We start from the raw sequence: 22,925 nt of genomic DNA, 5'->3' as shown, positions 1-22,925 counted from the left end.
TAAAGAGGAAAAAACATGGTCAAGAAATTTCGCTACAGAAAGTAGACACTATGAATCCCAACAATAATTTCCTCTATCAAGTATATTAGTGTATCATGTTCTAAGAACTCTGTGCTGAAAAACCCAAGGGTATATGTGATAAAATTAGATGAGGCAGGATAAAAAAGAACGCTGAATCTTTCCTGAATTTTGTCAAGGCCTGTACTACTTTGTCTATGTAGCTAGTTTGATTTCTTTCCTTTTTTCCCCATATGGGCACTGTAATTTATCAGGTTTCATGACTGCCTGCAAGTTGAGAGCCAAAACTGTGGCTATAGCTCTTTATGGAATGTGCATTTGTATTAACTTCATCCTTGGTTCCATTTTAAGGCCATATCCTTGTTTTTGTTTCTCATCTTTTTTTTCCAAGTGGAAATATCTTTATTATGTTATTTAATTATGAAGTTAATTCATGCTCTAAGTAACAGTTCTCAAACAGTGTTGAAAAACAGAGTAGAACCTGAACTATGCCAATAATCCCACCCTGACCCTTATCCCCTGAGAATGTGAATGTTCTCACCTACCTTTAATTAGATATCTTGACATATTTTTTAAACATGTATCTTTACAAGCTGGCTTAAATTCTGGAACATAGCAGTGTACCACTAAATAATGATTTAAAGTGTTTTTAATAGTGCTTCAAAATTTACAAAGCACTTTCACAAGCTTTAGCTCATTTAATCTTATAAGCAAAGATCAGTATCTTCTAAAACATGTTCATTTTATCATTGCCAAAAATCTCTTTGATTTGGCTGAATTTCATTTTCCTGCCAATGCCTTTCTTTTGCCAGTGTATTCAGTTCAGAAAAAACTATGAGCCATACTTTAAATTTTATGTTCACATTCTTCCCAGTGGATACTGAGATCCTTGTTAGTTGAATCTTAGAGTATGAAGAGCAACAGGTAAAACTGTTGGAGCAGTTAGAACAGGTAGAAATGTGTCTGTCAGTAATTATGGGGTCACAAAGAGTTAAACACGACTAAATGAATACACCGGAGAAGGCAATGGCACCCCACTCCAGTACTCTTGCCTGGAGAACCCCATGGAGGAGCCTGGTAGGCTACAGTCCATGGGGTCGCTAAGAGTCGGACACGACTGAGACACTTCACTTTCACTTTTCACTTTCATGCATTGGAGAAGGAAATGGCAACCCACTCCTGTATTCTTGCCTGGAGAATCCCAGGGACAGAGAAGCCTGTTGGGCTGCCGTCTATGGGGTCGCACAGAGTCGGACACGACTGACGTGACGCAGCAGCAGCAGCAGCAAGTGAATACACAGTGTCCACATATACATTGGTATTTCTTTCAGAATGAACCAAACGGAGGTATAACTTACACACTGCCTTCTATACATGCCTCTAGTTAAACTGAGGATAATTTGCTTCAAAAGAAAGAGGTCCATTTTCCTTTAGTTTAGACACTGATTTCAAGTTAGAAACAAAAGGTTATTATAATAAGCAGAAACTCTTAATACCAAGTCGTAGGCAACAGCTGAAAAGTGGAATGTTGCTTAGTACATCAGTGACGTTACTTTGCTTTTGTTGTGTTTACTAAGGTGCTCTTGTAAGACAAAAAAAACCCCCAGCACCTGGGACTTATTTTGGAGGTCTTGTGACACCATCAAGGAACTTCAGATGCTGGGTTTGAAATAAGTACTGTATTTCATTTACCAACTTTCTCATATGCCCGGTGTGCACAGAAGCAGAGAGAACGTGGACAGATACTGGGCTAGATGATGTTGCAATGAAGCACAAAACACACAGACGGCTTGAATTTTTTAAAAGGCATTCTTTTATATATAGGGCAAACTCCTATAACCAAATATTGGTTTAGTTGACAACTACCTACTAAACCACTGGGGGTTTCCCTGGTGTCTCAGATAGCAAAGAATCTGCCTGCAGTGTGGGAGACCCAGGCTCTATCTCTGGGTCAGGAAGATCCCCTGGAGAAGGGAATGGTAACCCAGTATTCTTGCCTGGAGAATTCTTGCTTGGACAGACGAACCTGGCAGGTTACAGACCATGGGTTGCACAGAGTTGGACACGACTGAGCAAGTAACACCACACTTACTAACCACTGGTATTTTCTGTATGGTAGTGGAAGTTGCGTCTCAAAGTGTGCTGTGTCAGGACTTCAGAGAAATAAGGATTCTGCTCATTGACACACTCTGACAGGGGCTTTGGGAAGCTAGTCATAAATGCAGAATCAGGGTATGTCCTTGCAGTTCCCACTCTGGGATTTGCATTAAAATAAGTGTTCAGTGCAGTTCTTTATTGAGTGCCTGCTGTGTGGTAGGTTAAGGATACAAAAATGCCTGTGATGGGATATAATGCTTTCAAAGGGCTTAAGAAAAAAATGGAGAATAGATATTTGGGGGATGGAAATTTCTTCCATAAATGTATTTTGCAAACTTTAATTATGAATTTTGACAGAACAAGGGTCACATAGTTAACTTCTTTTACATATTTTCATAATGGCTGGTACAAAAGAGAAACTGAATATCATTGTTGACAGACTAGCGGACTTACAGAAAAATTGTTGCCAAGTTCAGGTAAACAGTATCTGAATTCTCCAGAGAAGATGAATGGAATGAAAATGTGTGTTTCTAAATGCAGCTTCTTGATTTCTTTATAATCTCTGTTGTCCTTTGCTGTATTATTTGGACAAATCCTTCAACATGGAGAAAGAATGACAATTTTGTGAAAAGGCTATTATTATATAAGATTTTCTGTGTGATAAAACCACACCCAATGGGCCTCACCCAGAGGAGCTTATATATGTTATTAGACGCAGGAATGTTAAGTGTGTTAGATTCGGTCCCTGTTGGGCAGTCATATGACGCAAACGGTGACTCTGAAATGAAGCCATAATATATGGTTTAACCTCTTAACAGTTTGTGATGTCATTTTTTATGTGGTAAGAAAAACAAATGCTGTCACATTTTATATTTGAGACTCCTGCAAGCCAACATCAAGAGATTAAGTATGAGCATTACCAACACAGTATCGTGAATGCAGTCATATGGATGCCAGAAAATCGCTGGGACCACAAACACTCCCCAGTAACTCAGTGTTATAGAATGGAAAGATAAGTCTGCTGATAAGTTATAACCCTCATGAGACACTGCGTTTTTCCCTTAGAAGGAAGCAGAAGTAATCTTAAATATGTCGATTTGAATGTTAATTCATGTAACTCTAGTTCCAGCTAATCTTTATGCCTATAATTTAAAAACACAGAAATAGAGTAGCCAAAATTAAAAAAAAAAATCTGTGCGTTCATATAAAAGACAAAATTAGGACAGAGATGAAATTGGGGCAGAGTCAGTAAAACCGCTGGTTTCCAGTGTTTACTTTCTTGAAATATAGTTTTGAGTCATTTCTGTGAGATATAAACATACTACTTTATGTTTCCTATCATTTTTTTATTATGCACATAATTTAACAGTTTGTAATAGTTGAAGCCACATGTCTCTATGGACTGGAATATTGTTGAAACAGCTTCACTCGAGTGAGAAGACTTCTAGTATAATTCAGGTATGTATATTTTCCTTGAACCAAGTGTGTGACATTCAACTTGTCAAAAATGAACATTTTGCTTGACTGAACAGCTTTGCTCTGTGTTTTGCTTGTCTACCGAGGCAAATAAAGCCTGACAAGAAGAGCATTTCCAGCTAGTTAAAGACCAAGAGGGGAATGAATCAGGATTTGAGCCAGTCATCAGAAAATTCCTTTCTTGGTGACTATTTTATAATGTACATGATATACTAACAAGAAATAATTTAGATAAATCTTAACTGCAGGTGACAGAATGTGTGCCTCTTGGTTCCTCCTACTTCTAAGTATTTAATGCATTTCTTTTTATCATATGCTTTGTATTATAAGAAGGTATATAATTTTTGTATTGTGGACTTTCTATATATATGTTATTTTATTTCTGTTTCCTCCTCATTGGGGAAACTTCAAGGTGATGATGAGGAACACAACTGGCTTGGTACCAAACTTCATTTTATTTTTTAAAAGCAGGAAGAGTTGTTGGAATGTCTTATTATCTCTTCAAGAATTATATGGTCTGTGGATCTTTATTTGGAGTTTGCCTAAGAATTTATATAAAGAGGGAGTCCATTTCATTAGTGGATTTTGCCCATTCACTTAGTCAACCTGTCTTTTTTTTTTTTTTTTCTGATGACCTGCTATGTTTTTAGGACTTACACTGGTTCTGGGATAAAGGTGAATAGCGTATAAAGTTTGTCCTTAAGGACTTTCAGTTTGTGTCTCACTTGATGGCTAAGTTTCCAGGACAGCTGAAACTTAAGGAATAAACTAAAACTTAAATGATAAGTAAACTTAAAGAGTTTATTCATTTATTAATTAAGTCAACACATTTCAATTTTTGTCAGACATGATGTATTAGGAGCATTTGAACTGGATAAGCATTGGAATCACAGTGATGAACTGCTTAGAATTTATCACCTAATAGGAGAAGGAAAGACACATTTTGGTCAACTGATCACATTAGTAAAAGTACAGTTATAAATCAGAATAAATTTTATATGAAGAAAAATAATGCAGATACATGAGTGCATGTAATTAAGGAATCCAACCCAGATATGGGAGGGACTTGCAATGAGTTATACTGAAGAAGGAGATTGGGAGGGAAGAGTACAGAACAAACAAAAGATATATTCCTAGGAGCAGCACACCAATGTCTGAGGAACAGCCAAGAATGAAGGAATGATCCACCATCCCTTTGGTTTTACAAGGACAAGTAGGATAGAGGACCAATCGATGTTCATTGGACATGACAGCATGAAAGTAACTGGTGACTGGAGCAGGTTGCATTTTTCTAGAGTGATGGTGGCGAGTTCTGACTGGAATGGATTGATGATTAAATAGGGAGAAAACAAGAAAGGGCATAAATGAAACCCTCAAGAAGTATGGTTATAAAGCAAAGATCTCAGGTAGTTGAAGGAGAGTAATTTGTTTCTTTGTTTATTTATATATGGTAGAGGCTGGACCAGGTTTGAGTATTGAAACGCTGGAGAGAGTGTACAGCGGGTTGCTGAACATACAGCAGAAAAGAGGGAGCATTTGTAGTGAGTTTCCTCACTAGTTGAAGGTAAGGAGTGATTAGACCCAGAGCCCTGTGGAGGGACTGACTAAGGGAGGAAACGAGGGGATCTTGTGGGTATAAGTAGATTTGGCGGGAAAAGATAAAAGTAGAAGTTGTTCCCATTCAACTGATGCAGTTTTCTCTGTAAAGTTGGAGCTCTGCATTACCTGTAGAAAGGGAGGAGATAAAGGAGGAACTGAAGGTTTGGAGAGCGTTTGAAATAGTCATTGTAGGCAATGATATAGAAAAAGAGTGAATAGACCAGGAGAATTGATGGGCAATGTTGAGGGTCCATTTGAGGTGGGTGAAGATGGTGCTATGGTAATAACATTTATCTGCTCTATTCTGTGGCTTTCCCCTGCAGCGCTGGGCTCCTGGAGGGCAGGCACTGAGATAATAGATAACTGAGTTTGTTTTGAGTTAAGATATGAAGAAAAGACCAAGAAGCAAGGGTGTGTAGGGTATTGGAAGAGTGTTATTGAAATGATGGGCCTCAGGAGTGGGGTGGTGGGGGAGTATGCTCGATAAAAAGATACAGAAGAAAAGACAGGGATGAAGAAAGGATTGGGACATAGTGAGGAGTCAGTGGAGTAGAAGTGCCCTGACATCAACAGGCAGACTCGGAGTCAAGCTCAGAATCAAGTATTCTAATGTTCCAATAAAATGATTCTTTAAGAGCTCTAACTTGTGATGCCAAAACACATCTGCTGCAAGCCTCTGATGAAAGGGCTTGTGGTCCAGAGCAGAGGCTCTGGAAAGACTGGGACTGGAGTGAGATGAAGAACTATTAATGGTGACTGGGGTCTTCTAATACTCCATGTGTATTCTAGTACCTAAAGAATGTGACATTTTTAGTTCCTGTGTTACACTGAGGTCATTAAGTTGTTAAGGAAAAACATCTGTTTTAAAGCATCCTCCCTATATTTTATGCAGTATCAAGGAAACTTGATCTTCAGTGGATACTAAGAATACTTTGTTCCATTTCATTCAGTTATTTCTTAAACTATCAATGTTTATTGATTGGAAAATAATCTAAGGACCTACAGATTTTTAAAAAACTTTTTATTTTGTTTCGGGGTATAGCTGACTAACAAACACTTGTGATAGTTTCAGGTGAACAGGGAAAGGATTTAGCCATACATGTACATATATCCATTTCCCCCCAACTCCCCCCCCATCCAGGCGGCCACATAACACTCGGCAGAGTTTCATGTGCCATACAGTAGGTCCCTGTCGGTTATCCATTTCAAATATAGCAGTGTGTACATGTCCATCCTAAACTCCCTATCCCTTCCCCTTGTAAGATTTTTTGAGCAGGGAACAGTCAACAGAATCAGCCTATCTGTTAACATTTGAGTCTGGTCTCAAGGATCTGGACTTGGACCTCTGGTATGGAGGTGCTCTAAGTGTATATACCATCTTCTCAGGTTATATAGAACAAAGAATGCTTTCCTTCTCTATCTGGCTTTCTGAACACACTTTGTTCTCCAGGAGCTGGAATGCATCTCCAGTAATGGAAGCCTTCATCATCTAATGGCTGGTTTAGGGCAACATCTTCTTAGCTGGTCTCCCTCCTATTGGACTTTCTACCACCTTTTTACCCTATACTTTACTGCCTTATTATTTAACTTTAAATCACTGATCCTTCTGTTACCTCCTTGTTCAAGGAATAGAAGGTCACCCCTCCCTCACCACATTAAGATAGGAATAAATTCAGCTGCCTCTTAAGTGACTTGTGCAAAGCCTCACTCTTTCTAACAGGGGAGAAAGACAATAACCAAGCAAACTAACGGAGGATGCGCTACATGTAACCACTTTAGTCTCTTAACCCATTTAAAAATAAAAATGTGGCTATGGAACTAGATGGCCAAGCTCTTTGGGGTTTAGGTATGTAGTTGGTTAGTTCAGTTCAGTCGCTCAGTCGTGTCCTCTACAACCCCATAGACTGTAGCACGCCAGGCCTCCCTGTCCATCACCAGCTCCCAGAGTTTATTCAAACTCATGTTCATTGAGTTGGTGATGCCATCTCACCCTCTGTTGTTCCCTTCTCCTCCCGCCTTCAATCTTTCCCAGCAACAGGGTCTTTTCAAATGAGTCAGTTCTTCTCCTCAGGTGGCCAAAGTATTGGAGGTTCAACTTCAGCATCAGTCCTTCCAATGAACATTCAGGATTGATTTCCTTTAGGATGGACTGCTTGGATCTCCTTGCTGTCCAAGGGATTCTCAAGAGTCTTCTTCAACACCACAGTTCAAAAGCATCAATTCTTTGGTGCTCAGCTTTCTTTATAGTCCAATTCTCACATCCATACATGACTACTGGAAAAACTTAGCTTTGACTAGATGGACCTTTGTTGGCAAAGTAATGTCTCTGCTTTTTAATATGCTATCTAGGTTGGTCATAACTTTTCTTCCAAGGAGCAAGCATCTTTTAATTTCTATTTGGCTAGAAATTAATTTTAATTCTAGTTGGCTAGAATTCCCTTCTAATCCTGAAGTTCAACAGAACTATATTACCTTCCAGGGTCTGCTTCCAATCCTGGTAGCACAGCCATTGAGTTTCAGATTCTCAATGTCAAGTTGGGATAATCTGCACCTATCTGACGGCTATTTGAAGATTTACTTCAGTTACTGTTATCTACTGCTGCCATTTGGCACACCAGGGTGGGTTCCCTTTATTTTCTAGCCTGTTACCTTAGATGCACTACCTCTACAGTTTATGACCACCACCTCACCAAGCACAGCCTTGACTTTAACTGTTCAGCCTTGTAACTCAAAAAGCCTAGCAAGGCCAGTTATTTGCAATACCCCATGGGAACACTTTCCTATCTCCAGTCTCTGTGGTCTTTGTTCTTTATATATAATCTTACTCTTCCCTCTTTATCAATTCAAGTTGAAAACCTGGCCCCAGATTCCTTTTAAAAATTTTCTAAAGATTTGGGCCTTGCAGCTCTGACTTTCTGGGATTCTAAACTCAAATGAAAATATTTTTTTCTACTTCTGATTTTTTTATTTTGCACCCTGGGAACTCAAATGTACACATAACTAGCTCCTTTACCATATACAAGAACAAAATCCCACTATTCTGGACACAAATGCTCCTGCTGGCACATGTAACATTCACTTCCTATGGGCACTTCTGCCTGGAGGACTGTACCTCTCATTGTCTGCAGTCTGTGTCTGGTCTGTTTAGGCAATTAACATGAGTGAGATCCGAATCTTTCAGATCACTGATGAGCTACAATGTTTAAGCACAGTGCTTGGCTTTTGGAATATGTGGACTGATGAATAGTTGCTGAGGAGTATGGCCCCATTGTCATCTTATGCAGGGTTCATCCCAATGGGCATACGTGGGAACTTCAAAAAAGTTATTTCACCAGCAATGGGCTGAATCCTCTTATCATACGGAGTTCACTGAAGTGGGGCCAGCCCTCCGCCTCTGCTAGCTTCACTGCCAAGGTTCGAGAGGGGTGGAGTGGCCTGGAAGATGGTTAGAAGAAGGGTGGGGGACTTGCTTTCTTATAAAGATACTTTGGGAGGCTGACCCTGGAGCGTCAGGTTTTCAGGAACAGATGAGCCTGGGTCTCAGTGGCAAAGAACTTCAAAAGGGCAAGACGTTTGTTTTTTGCTGGAGGAAAGCTTGGAAGCCTCAAGTCTAATTAAGAGTGCTGCCCACACTGGATAAGGGGGCGTCCTGGCTTGCCCCCCAGAAATCCATCCACACAAGAAGATATCAAGCAAATTCATTCTCACTCAACCCGTTTCTTGGGCTCCCTATGTGTAATGCCGGCCCCTGGGTCTCTGTGTCTCTACCTAGGTGTCAGGGATCCCAGACCCAGGATGCCAAACAAATTAACTCCACGGGAGAATCTCTTTGCGCGCCCAGAGTTTGGTTCCCCAAACCATTGTGTGGGGTCTTGAGATTAAGAAACTCACCCCAGCCACCCCACAAACTCTTCCCCACTCCCTGAAGGTCTTGCGTGGTTCCCAGGGCGGTTGAAGCGCTCCGAGCTCCAGGGAAGGCGTACTGGCTCTCCGTTCTCGTTCCGGGAAAGCGCCAGCATCCGGGGAAAGCCTTCGCTTCTCATCCCGCACGCTCCCAGGACAGGCAGGGAGGCACCCCCAACATGAGCAAGGTGTGCCACGCAAGACTCCCCCCGCCTTTAAAAAGAATAAATAAATAGAACCAGCGCCTAGCTCCGCTCGGGTTTCCCGAAACGCTCACAGCGGTCGCTGCCGGGGCGGCTGGGTGTCTGCGCTCCCCGCCTTCGTTGGGCTGACACAGGAGGGGAGGAGCAGGAGCCGGAGGGGGTGCTGGGGGGCGGGGGTGAAGGGGGAGCGCGAACCATCCGGAGCCAAGACAAGCAGCACATTCACAAATAACGCCCCCACCCCCAGCGCACGCGCTCCCATTCAAAGCCGCCGGCTCCACGGCCGCAGGGAGGCTCGGAGCACGCGCGTCCGCCCCAGCTCAGCTCTGCCCCGCAGGCTCACATCCCGCGTCAGCCCGCCGACGCGGAGCCCCGCAGCCCACGCGGGACGCGGCAACCGCTTTCAGGGTGGGGTCTAGTTTAGGACTCCCCTCCCTCCACGCTGGGGGACCATGGCCCGGCTGGCTGCGCCCCAGCGCTCGGGGCTCCTGGCCCGCATCCTCGGAGGCACCTGGTGCCTGCTCTGCGTCGCCGGACAGGTAGGGCAGCTTGCGCGTCTTGTGTCCCCTCCCCCTCCTGATAACTTTCTATTAGGCTGTGCTACTGCGGGAAGTGCTAAATAGCTTGGGGCGCGCTCTCTCTGGCCAGGGACTGTCCCAGGGTTGCGCTGCCACCCGAGCTGGGACAGGTGGCGCGGGATTGGGGCTAAGGCGGCCCCTCGCCGCAATCCCGGAGCTGGCGGCATCAGCCCCTGAGCTGAGTCTCTGCCCAGCCTCCTGGGGCCGCGTCCCGGCTTCCCGCCACGCCCTGGTCCTGCCTCCAGCTGGGCAGAGTCGAGGCGAAGAGGTGGCGCCTGAGTCTGGGTGCGGCCCTGTCCCAGGGAGCCCGCGACCCAGCCAACCATTCTGGACAGTCAGTCCTTCAAGGAATCCCTTCTCTCTTTTCTGGCGGAGGCTGAGGCGGCTCTGGGAAGGCTCGGACGCTGGGACACTCCTCATTTCTGTCTTTCCTCGGGCCCAGTAAACTTCTGACATTGTCACCTTAGGGCCACCCGCGTCCGGTAGAGTCGGGGGCGGTTGTAAGGTGTGCAGATGGCGGACCAGGTGGGCTCAATGATGCTCTGCAGTGGAGAATAAGTGGTCGTGGTGGCTGGTGAAGGGGGACTCGCCCTCACCACGCCCCCTTCACCTACTCCTAGAATTTTCTCCCAAGCCAGATGGGTTGTAGAAACTGAGTTCTCTTGACTGGGTGGGCTCTGGCCCCGAGGCAGAGCAGAAGAGCCCTGGAAGGGTGTCTAATTCACAGTTGGCTTGGCTCTGGTTTATTACAGCAAAGACCCTGGAGAGAGCTGCTTTGGGGAAGGGGGCAGGGGTCATTCATACCCCGTGATGCGTGTGGTGTCTTTGGCTTTCACGATTTCCAGAGTCAGGTAACTTTTGATTAAAACTCATGATTTAGGCAGTTTGTACATAATTTAGCCTACACAGATTTGCTTTTCACAGGATTACTTGGGTAATTCTGGGAAAATGCCCAAGTACTCTTGGCCGGAATTATCGCCAGATAGCCTCCCTTTCCTCTGTTTTGCTTATGGAGACTTGTCCAAATCGGGGGATTTCCTTCCTTTGCTTTTAGTTAACAGTTTCTGAAACTTGTTTTCAGATTTCTATTTTAATGATCATTTTGATTGCATTGGTGAACTTTTAGAGGATGAGCAAGGACCAAGAATGAGGGCTAAGAAGGGCCCAGAGCCCAGTGGAACCTGACAGGCAGAGACTAGGCTAAGAAGTGATAGAGATTTTCAACAGGGAACACCTGCTTAGATTGGAGCCCAGAAAAACCCTTGCAAAACCTTGTCTTAATTATGAGCCAGTTTTATTCCTCAAATGCCTTGCTCCATGGGCAGGCCTTCTCAGAGGTGGTTGCATGTTAGGATTGCCTATGAGAGCTCTAGATACGCCTGGGGCCAGTCTCCCACCCCAGCTGAATTGCATCAGCATCCTTGAGGGGTATATGATGATAAGGTGGAACACTGGGGCTTATAAAGCTCCCAGGTGATTACACTGTGCAGCTGGGTTGAAAACCATAGTGTCAAAATGACCTGCCTTACAGTGACCTGTTCTAACAGAGTCATCAGCCCAAAAAGAAACTCAAGGGAGAACTGTAAAGAGGGCCTAATAGGCATGCTAGGGGAGAGAGGGTTAACATGCAGCTTCCAGTCCTGGCTCTGTCCCTAACTAGCTGTGTCATTCTAGTCAAGGCCCTTAACCTTCTATTTCTTTATCTGTAAAATGAGGGTGTTGGCCTGTGTTCTAGAAGGAACTGCTAGCTCTAGCAACACCGGGCAGGTTGGCATCTAACCCAACTCAAGACTGAACACCTTGTGTCTTACTTTAAAATAATCATAAGGGTAGAAATCCTGCCTTATCCTTGATATTTTGGTAAACTATCTGGTAATATTTGAAACCAGCAAAGATGTTAATATGCAAAGATGCATGAAGTAGTTTCTTAGACTTGTGTATTTGTTGGTGGTGGTTTTTAAAAATATACTTCAACAGACTGCCTATTTATATATATATATATATATATATATTCACACACACATATATACATGCATTTTAAACACTGGACTTGTGTAGACCTATTTCAAGTCGTTTGGTGCCCTCTTGACATTTAGGACAAACTGATTTTCCCAGTGTTACACACCTGCTCCTCCTTGCTTTTCTTCTCAACCAACTTTCTTCTGGGTGAAGATGATGAAAGCAGATTTGGGCCGTGTGTGTGTGTGTGTTGAACGTGGTTTATTGTTTAATTTCAAATGACTTTTTCTTGTTCCACTTGGCAGGGCTGCTATCCACATGTGAGAAGCCTGACTAAACTTGTCAGGGAAGGGATAGCAGAGGGTTTAAAGTGGTAGATGGGTTCTGTATTCTTGCTGAATGCAGTACACTTTAGATATATTAATACTTAGGTGTTGGTCAGAAGCAGCTGATCTTGCAACACAATTTAACACTTTTTTTTTAAACTACATGAATTTTATACCTTATCAGTGAATTTAACAGACTGGAAACTTAAGGATACTTAGTATCAAATCAAGAAGAAATCAAACCAATAGCCAGTGCCAAAGGATTGGAACACTGGAATTTATATTATACATTCTTTAAATGTTTTTTTCTTCAGAGCACTCAGTACATGAAGGCATGACTATCAGACTTATCAAAACTCTTGTATATATTGCACCCATAGTTAAAGGAGGCTCTTTGTTTAAGAGGTTCTGGCTCCCTACACTGAATTACACCTAAGTTATATTATCAAAGTCCAAAGAACAATTTTAATGCAAATAAAAATTATTCAGAAATCTCGCTGAATTTCTGCTTTTGGGAATTATTCTTCTTTGGTCCTGATTGAATTACCCTCCTAACTTGCAGTTCTTTCCCTGTGCAACTGGAAGGTAGCTCACTCTTTGGGTTCTTAAGAAACTGATTATTTTACTGATATCAATTTCACTTCATCAGCTGAACTCAAATTCATCCCATTGCCCAAATTGCTCCCAGGTAAGGAAGTACATAATTAACTGTTTTAACCACTAGAGGTTACCAACTACTTAATGATTTCTACAAGTCATCTGTAGCAATCCACTGTAAAAATAAACAAGGTTGTTGGAGAGGACTGTGGCTAGATCAGCACAAATCCATTACTACTGCTTAAAAATGTCACTTAGTGGCAATTCATGTTCTTATGGTGGCATGCCAATGATAGCTTATTCAAAGACTAACATTGAATATTTTGACTTACTGTGGTATTCTAAATCCTACCCTTGTTAGGAATTTGGTAATGAGGTTAAAAACAGGATGGTTGGGAAGAATTTGTGTGTTTGCTGGCACCTGACTTTCCACTAAAGACCTCGAAGGAAACATTTTCTTGTCTCTTTTATTGTTCTCTTATATGTTCTTGCTCTTGTTTTATTTTTTATTTTTACTGTGATAATAATTTTCATGGTTAAAAAATATTACTAAGGGCTTATAAAGAAATATAGCAATTTCTTACCCTGTTTTTTCCCTAACCTCTTAACGTCAGATCCCATGTCCTAAAGGCAACATTTTTTTCTTGTTTATTTGTTTTATAGTATTTTGAGTTATATTTGACATACAGTAAGTTGCACATATTTAAACTATACAGTTTAATAAGTTTTGACATATATATATACATACACACATACACCTGTGACACCATCACCTCAGAGTTTTCTCATTACCCTTTTTAAAATTTTATTTTTATTTTAATTGGAGGCTAATTATTTTACAATATTATAGTGGTTTTTGCCATACATTGACATGAATCAGCCATGGGTGTACATCCCATCCCATCCCTCAGGGTCATCCCAGTGCACCAGCCCTGAGCACCCTGTCTCATGCATTGAACCTGGACTGGCGATCTGTTTCACATATGATAACATACATGTTTCAATGCTATTCTCTCAAATCATCCCACCCTTGCCTTCTCCCATGGAATCCAAAAAACTGTTCTATACATTTGTGTCTCTTTTGCTGTCTCGCATGTAGGGTCATCCTTACCATCTTTCTAAATGGTAATCCCTTCCTGCTGCCCTTCCTCACACCCTAAATCACCGTGCAAATGGTGATCTACTTTCTGTCACTGTAGTTTGCATTTTCTGGAATTTTATGTAAATGAAATCAGAGTAGATTACCACTCCCCCCTTCTTTTTTATGATCTGGTCTTTTTTTTCTGCCACTCTGTATAGTTGTTTTTTTTTTTTTTTTGAGATGATTCATGCTGTAGCATGTTCCCAATAATTCATTTCTTTCTAAGTAGTGTTACATTATGTGGAAATATTATACTTTGTTGTCCATCAGCATTCACATATTTATGGACTGTGTGTTTCCAGTTTTTGGCTTTACAAAGAAAGTTGCTATAAAGATATGTTTATATGTCTTTGCATGGAGATGTAGTTTTGTTTCAAAAGTGGGATGACTGAATCATTGGTAGGTATATGTTTAAACTTTTTAAGAGATTGCCAGCTTTTCAGAAGGTTGCAATATGCCATTCCTCTGCATCCTTGCCAGCACCTGCTGAGGTCAGGCTTTGACTTTAGCCATGTGAATCGGTATACTAGTAGCTTGTTCTGGATTCTGATGAGCAGTTCCCTAATGATTGATGACCTAGAGCATTTTTTTCATGGATTTATTTAGAATGTATGTAACGTTTTTGGCAAAATGTATATTCAGATATTTTGTCTATTTCTCATTGGGTCTTTTTCTCCTGTTATGAGAATTCTTTATGTATTCTGGCTGTAACTCCTTTATCAGATGTATCATTTGCAAATGTTTTCTCCCAGGCTGTGGCTTGTCTTTTCATTTTCTTGATATGGTATACTGATGGGCAGAAGTTTTTAATTTTGATGAAGTTAAATTTATTGTTTATTGGTAAATTGTGGTTTTGCTCTTAAGAAATAAGATCATAAGATCACACAGGTTTTTTCCTTAAAATTTTTTATGTCTCACATTTAGTTTCTGTGCAGTTCTGAATTAATTTTGTATGTGGTGCAAGATGTGGGTCAAAGTTCATTTTTTTACCCATGGATTTTCAGTTGTTTTAAAGCAAGATTTTTTAACTAGACTGTCCTTTCTCCGTTGAATTGCCTTTGCACTTTTGTTAAAAATCAGTTGTCTGTATACATGGGACTATTTTTTAGATTCTTTATTCTGTTCTGGTGAACTGTATTTCTGTTGCTATGCTAGTACCCCATGGTCTTGAGTACTGTAGCTTCACAATACGTTTTGAACTGAGGAAGTGTGATTTCTCTGACTTTGTTCTGCATTTTCAAGGATGTTGATTTGGCTACCCTATATAAATTTTAAAGCAAGTTTACCAACTTTTTTTTTTAATGCATTCAAGGATTTGACTGGGAGTGTTTTAATCTGTAGATCTATTTCGAATGACATAGTCTGTTAACAATGTTGAGTTTCATGATTCTTGAGCACGATAAACCTCTATCTATTTAGGTCTCTATTTCTCTAAGTAATATGTGGTCATTTTTAGTGTAAAAAATCTGACATATTTCTGTCAGATTTATTCTAAATATTTCATATTTTTGATGCTCTTTTAAATGGCACTTTAAAAATTTGTTTCTGATTTTTCCTTGTTAATTTATAAAAACAATTGATTTTTGCATATTGTTTTTATCTTCTTCAACTTCACATACTGGTTGTAGCAGTTTTTTGGTACATTCAATCAGATTTTCTACACATATGATCATGTCACATGCAAATAAAAACAGTTATTCTCTCCCAGTTTGAATGTCTTTCATTTTGTTTTCCTGTTTAATAACATTGGCTGGCACCTCCAGTTCACAATTGAATAGAACTGGTATGAACAGATATCCTTGCTTACTCCCAATCTTAAGGAACAATAATTCAATATTTCACCATAAAGTATGATGTTATGTGTGGATTTTTTAAAAAATGTCTTTTATCAGAATTCATCTTGTTCTTTGTTTACTCAGGGTTTTTTTTTTTTTTTTTTTTTTAATCAGAGATGAATGTTGGATTTCTGTCAAGTGCTTTTTCTGCATATATTTTATATGACTTTTCCTTTTTAGTTTATTAATATAGTTAAGTATCTTGATTGATTTTTGAATGTTAAACCCATTTTGCACTCCTGGGATCAGCTTGATGTAACAATATATTACCCTTTTTCTATATTGTTGGGTTTGATTTACCAAATTTTGATTATAACTTTTGTGTTTATGTCCATGTAGAATATTGTTCAGTAGTTTTATTTTCTTGCAATATTACTGTCTATTTTTAGTATCAGGGTTGAAATACTCTTTTCATTTTATGTTCTGGAAGAAATTGTGTGTGGTTTCTTCCTTAATTGTTCTGTAGAACTCACCAGAGAAACTATCTGGACTTGGAATTGGCTTAGTGTGAAGATTTTTAACTTCAAATTTAAATTCTTAAGTAGATATAGGGCCATTAATGTTATCTATTAATATTCCATCTTGAGTTAGGTTTTGTATCTTTCATGAATTTGTCTATTTCATTTCAATTGTTGAGTTTATTGGCATAAAGTAGTTCATGACGCTCCTTTATTATGTTTTGAATATTAGCACGTGGAGTGTGTCACCTCTTTCATTCCTGATACTGGTTATATATTTATTCTTTATCAGTCTGCTTGGAAGTGGTGGTGGTTTAGTTAATAAGTTGTGTCTGAGTCTTTTCAACCCCATGAACTATAGCCTGCCAGGTTCTTCTGCCCATGGGATTTCTCAGGCAAGAATACTCAAGTATCAATCTGCTTAGTGGCTTAAAAAATTTTACAGGTCTTGAAGAACTAGCTTTGATTTCATAGATTTCCTTCATAATAGAAAACAGAAATATGTAAGATTTTTACACTAAAAATTACACATTTTCTGTCTTCTGCTATTTTGCATTTCATAAGTTCTTATTTTTCTAGTTTCTTATGGTGTCAAGGTAATGCTGAGGTCATTAATATAAGACCTTTTTTTTTGTTTTCCAACAAAGATTTCCAGTAATAAAATTTTTTTTTCAGTGCTGTTTTAGTGGTATATCATAAATGTGTTTTCATTTTTCTTCCCTTCAAAATACTTTATTTCCCTTTGATTTCCTCTTTGACCCATGGGTATTTTGAAATGAATTGTTTAGTTTCTAAATATTTGGAGATTTTCTAGATATACTTCAATTATTTACTTTTAATTTAATTCCAGTGTATTCAGAGAACACACTTTATATAACTTGAATAATTTTAAGTTAATTGACATTTGTTTTATGGCCCAGAATATAGTCTGTCTTGGTAAATGTTCTATGTGTACTTGAAAAAAAATTAAACTTCCTACAAATATGTTTCTTCTAAATTTTCCAGATTGGTCTAGTTATTGTTGGGTGGAATACTCTATAAATGTCATTTAGGTCAAGTTGGTTGAGAGTTTTATTAAAATATTCTACATCTTTATTGATATAGTATCAATTATGAGTGAGATATATCACAGTCTCCATCTACCATTTTGGATTTGTCTGTTTATATCTCCTTGTAGTTCTATCAGTTTTTGCTTTATTTGTCCTGAATCTCTGTTATATAAGCATTTAGAATAGTCTTTTTGGCAAATTTGACTCTTCTGTCATTACTAATAATGACCTTATCTATCCATGGTAATAGTCTGTGTCCTGAAATCAACTTTGTGTTCAGTTATATTAATGTTAGATAACCATTTTAATTCTTTGTGTTTTTAATATAGTGCCTTTGTTGTTATTGCAGCATTCCTTAATGTGATTTATTATATTCTATTAAATTTTCATTATGGTGTGATTTCCTAATTCTCTTTCTCATTCTCCTTTTATTATTTTTTCATAATATTTTATCACATTTTAAAGACCCAGTGGTCAGTATTACTATTTTGTAATAACTACACTGTGCCAAATAGTATATTATTATTCTATTTTTCTTATATATTTTCCTTAAAATAGCTTTGAGATATAATACATATATCATGCAATTCACCCCTTATAGTGTTTAATTCAGTAATTTTTATTATGTTCACAGATATGCATACCATCACATCAATTTTAGAAATTTTGGTCACCTAAAAAAAACCCCAATAAACTTTGTACTCTTTAGCTTACCTGTACTCTCCACCACTCACCAATCCCAAACAACCATAATATATTTTCTTTCTCTGTAGATTTCCCTACTCTGGATTTTTGTGTGAATGCAGTTATGTAATGGAGTCATATAATATGTGAATTTGGAGGACTGGCTTCTATGTTTTCAAGGTTCTTCCAAGTTATAGCATGTATCAGTATTTCATTCCTTTTATAACTGAATAATATTTCACTGTATGGATATGTAATATTTAGTTTATCCGTTTGTCTCCAGAGGGACATTTGGATTGTTCCACCTTTGGGCTCTTATGAATATCACTACCGTAAACATCCATGTGCAAGATTTTGTGCAAACATAAGTTTCATTTCCCTTGGGAAAATATTTTAGGCTTTGTATACTATACTATCTCTGCCATAACCACTAAACTCTGCCCATTATAGCAGGAAAGCGTGTGTATGTGCTAAGTTGATTCAGCTGTGTCTGACTCTTTGTAATCCTGTGGACTGTAGTCTGCCAGGCTCCTCTGTCCATGGGATTCTCCAGGCAAGAATACTGGAGTGGGTGGCCACACCCTCCTCCAGGGGATATTTCCAACCCAGGGATTAAACCTGGGTCTCTTCAGTCTCCTGCACTGAGGGCAGATTCCTTACCACTAGTGCCTCCTGGGAAGCCCCATCAGGAAGCAGTGATAGACAGTACAGAAATGAGTGAACCTGGTTGTTCTAAGTCAATAATTGCAATAAACTATTTACAAAAATGGGGGGTGTGCCAAATTTGGACCACAGGTCATTATATGCCAACCTCTGAACCACAGTTTCAAGATGCTGTGCCTTGGTGTAAGATTATTTGAATTCAGTGTGCTAGGGTCTTCATGGACCTTCAGTAGATCTACATCCTTCAGACCGGGAAACATGTATTTTCATATGTCTTTGATAATTTTCTTGCCAGCCTTGTATGTGTTTGCCTTTTTTTTGGAAATTCCTTTCAGTTAATATTTAAGCTTCTTGGATTGACCATATATTTCTTAAAATCTACTGTCTTTATTTTTATCTTTTTATTATACTTTCTGAAAGATTTTCTCAGCTTTACTATTCAGCAGTCTTTGTTTGATAACATTAAACACACTCTTTCTAGTTGTAGCCAAAACTTCAGTCCCATCTTTGGCAGCATCAGGTGCCTCCATGTCTGAAGCCTTTCTGAGCTTTTACAGGCCAAATGGTCTTTCTTCCCATCATTATATCCTGTTGCAGGCGCAGTTCTGTTAAGTCAGTTACAATTCCTCCACCAGCTTTCCATATTACAGAAATTTATTGGCATCTTTTGTCTGCTGTTGTGTCCTTTCCAGTTCTCTTGTCATTTTTATTTATTTACTGTTATTTTAGCAGACATTTGGGAGAGAATGGGGAAAAAAAACAGTGTTCAACCTGCCATGTTTAACTGGAAGTTAGCACTATTTATTCCCTTTCATTATTTCTATTTTCCTGTCTTGATCCATTTCCAAATCCCATTAAAGATCGTTCTGGTTATTATGCTCACTTTTCAGTGACTCATATGTTTTGTTTCCCATTGTAAGTAAAACTTTGGTCAGTATTAGAAAAAACACACTAGGTTTGAGTCCCTAAGACCGAGCTTCTACTTCTGGGTTTACTGACCATCTCTGCAACTAGAGAGTCGGACTTTTTCCAGGGAAGAGAACCCATGCTGACTGACTGCCTCTTAGTTGCTGCACACAGTAATAGGTACTCTCTCCATCCTCATTTTTATATTTTAGTTTTCAGCCTTTCAATAACTGTATTTCACATTCTTCGCTTAAATAAATAGTCTAACCTATTTGCTCAGATACAGCACAGAAATATTTTATTGTTTTACAAATGTTGATGTTCATGTTTGGAAACAGTTTTATGAGAGAACATGGAGTTAACATGATGTAAAGATCTGGCCTTAAAATATCATATGTGGTATTAAAATTTATTCTCTAAGGTGCTCAGGCCTTTTTGTGGTGAGGAAAGGAGATGAGGCAAAATGAATGGGGAAGTAGTTTTGAATGGTTAGTATGTAATACCATATCAGTTTTAATATTTTATTTTGTACCAGGATGATCTCTATGTATAGAATTAAGCATTTTTTTTTCTTTCTTTTAATTTTTTTTTTGGGGGGAGGGGATAAGTGGGTGGTGCAGGAGCTACATATTTCTTTTCATTTCTACTCATGTCTATAGAATTAGAAAACCAGAAGGGGCCTTAGAGATTCTTTAGTCTCTTGGTTTAGACACTTCATTGTGCATAAGTCAGTTTGGTCTTCTGCACAGTTCCAAAGATCACCCAGAGATTAAAGCTGTGCAACTAGAAGCTGAGAAACTTTACAAAAAAATTGAAGTATAATTGCTTCACAATGTTGTGTTAGTTTCAGGTATGCTGCTGCGGCTGCTTAGTCGCTTTAGTCGTGTCCGACTCTGTGCGACCCCATAGACGGCAGCTCACCAGGCTCCCCCGTCCCTGGGATTCTCCAGGCAAGAACACTGGAGTGGGTTGCCATTTCCTGCTCCAATGCATGAAAGTGAAAGTGAAGTCGCTCAGTCATGTCTAACTCTTAGCGACCCCATGGACTGCAGCCTACCAGGCTCCTCTGTCCATGGGATTTTCCAGGCAAGAGTACTGGAGTGGGGCGCCATTGCCTTCTCTGAGTTTCAGGTATATAGCAAAGTTATTCATTTATACACACACACACACGTCTGCCTACAATGCAGGAGCTGCAAGAGATACAAGTTTGATCCCTGGGTTGGGAAGATCCCCTGGAGGAGGGCATAACAACCCGCTCCAGTATCTTTACCTAGAGAATCCCATGGACAGAGGAACCTGGCGGGCTACAGTCCATAGGGTTGCAAAGAGTCACTGAAGCTACTGAACACACACTTGGGATTAGAAACTGAGAAATTTTGAAAAACCAATTCCTGGGTCTCTTGGAGATTTGGATTCCACAGAAAAAGATGCGTCTGAGGAATGTGTCTTTGGTACAGATACCCCTTTTCCCTGACCACGTACCCATAGAGCAGCAGTCCCCAACCTTTTAGCCATCAGGGACCAGTTTTGTGGAAGACAAGGTTTTCAGGGGCTGGGGTGGAGGAGGGGTGGGATAGTTTCAAGATGATTGAAGCACATTACATCTGGTGTGCACTTTATTTCTATTATTATTACATCAACTCCACCTCAGATCATCAGGCTTTAGTCCCAGAGGTTGGGGACACTTGCCATAGAAGATTCCCATGTACACTTTGACCAAAGACCACATTTCAGGAAACACTGGTCTGGTCTATCTTATTTATGGAGGAGAGAAGTAAGGTCTGAGCAAGTTGAGTGACACGTCCCAGTCTGTTAGTGAGAGAGATGGGAATGGACCACGCGTTTCAGAACTCAGTTCAGTGATTTTTTTCCCACCAGAGCATACACTATTACTTTAGCGTCTAGTTACATCATGAACTAAAGATATGAACCACCAGCTTAAAGTGTCTTTATTTGTTGTAACCTCCATTTTTTTATAAATGGTTTTCAGATGTTTGGGAATAGCCTCAGCTCCCAGTCACTTAGCCTGCGGCCGAAGAATGATTGGGGGATGAAGGGAAGGGAAAAGCCTCTGCCCTTCCACACATTCCCCGCCCCCCGCCCCCCCCCCCGCCCACACATAACCTGCTGGAAACTGGCTCCTGTGTATTTTCTCCTCGAGTCACATGCCCCTGGAAGATTAACAGGTACTTATTTAGAAAACTGTCCAAAGCATTCAGGAACTTGACACTTGTTGAAAGGGAGAGGACGTGCTGCTGAACACCTTCTCTACCCAAGTGTGATGTAGCAACTGTTGCCCTGCTCTTGGAGGGGAGGAAGGAACTGTGTCATGGGCCTATTCTTCAGGATGTCCCCCGCATCTCTATCACAATCCGGCCAAACAAAACAGGCACGTGCTCGCCGCTGAGTCATGCACAGTCTGTGATGTCATCCTACACATGGAGGAAAGATTTTCCTTTCCTGCTTATATCTGGTACACTTAATGAAGAATGATCATTGTGAAGTTTCTTTCAGAAATCAGTTGCAGTGAAATAAAAGATTTTTACCATTAAAGAGTATCTACTGATTAAACTGAAATTCAAATTCCCGTATTCCTTTTTTATTTTTTTAACTCTACATTAGTCAGGATGGGTTAGATGAGGCTGTGGTAACAAACAAGCCCCAAATCATAGTGGCTTAACATCTAAGCCATGCGTCTCATGCGGGTTGTCGGGCACGGCCCATCGTGTGCGCTGAGGAATCCATGCTGACTGAGGCTCCGTTTTGTGCTTCCATAGCTGGCAGGGCAGGGAAGGGCGAGTTCTGCTCTGCCTTGCTCTGACAATTGAATGCTTCCACTCAGTGACAGATGATTGTGTCTGCTCACGTTTTATGGGCCAAATCAAATTCAACAGAGTTGAAAATATAACCTAACATTATCATGAATCCAGAATATTCTTTTTCTTGCTTTTGTTTCAACCTCATTAGTTTTCCTAAACTTTCAGACTTCCACGATGTCACCTAGATCTTTTAAGTTTTCTGCTTGTGTGTATATATGTGAACAAAGGGTCTTTGACATTACTGTAAAACCACTTAGAATTAACTTTGACTTCTCAAATTAAAAAATTATAATTGTTAAATATAATAAAATTTACTGTCTTAATGGTTAAATGTGAAGTTTAGTTGTATTAAGTACATTTGCATCATTATGTAACTACTGTACAGAACTTTTTCATCTTGCAAAATTGAAACTCTGTACCTGTTAAATAATGACTTCTCATCCCCCCACCATCCCAGCAATACCATTCTACTTTCTGTCTCTATGAATTTAACCATTCTAGTTACCTCATATAAGTGGGATTAAATGGTATTTACCTCTCTGTGATTTATTTCTCTTAGCATAATGTCTGCAAGTTTCATCCATGTTGTACCCTGTGGCTGACTTGCTTTCATT

General features: G+C 39.9%; 1 protein-coding gene across 2 annotated transcripts in view; it reads left to right on the top strand.

Annotated features, from left to right (window-relative positions):
* Positions 1–9,448: 9,448 nt before the first annotated feature.
* Positions 9,449–22,925, top strand: part of ADAMTSL1 (ADAMTS like 1) — a 1,109,873-nt gene continuing 1,096,396 nt past the window's right edge. For both annotated transcript variants that reach the window (XM_061425212.1, XM_061425211.1), the window contains exon 1: positions 9,449–9,835. In XM_061425212.1, coding sequence (XP_061281196.1) covers positions 9,749–9,835 — 87 coding nt within the window. In that variant the 5' untranslated portion in view covers positions 9,449–9,748. The remainder of the gene's footprint in view (positions 9,836–22,925) is intronic.

Source organism: Bos javanicus, chromosome 8 (assembly GCF_032452875.1).
Source record: "Bos javanicus breed banteng chromosome 8, ARS-OSU_banteng_1.0, whole genome shotgun sequence".
In the NCBI taxonomy this organism is placed as follows: Eukaryota; Metazoa; Chordata; class Mammalia; order Artiodactyla; family Bovidae; genus Bos; species Bos javanicus.
The sequence above is the reverse complement of the archived record's forward strand: the minus strand, read 5'-3'. Positions and strand labels throughout refer to the sequence as shown.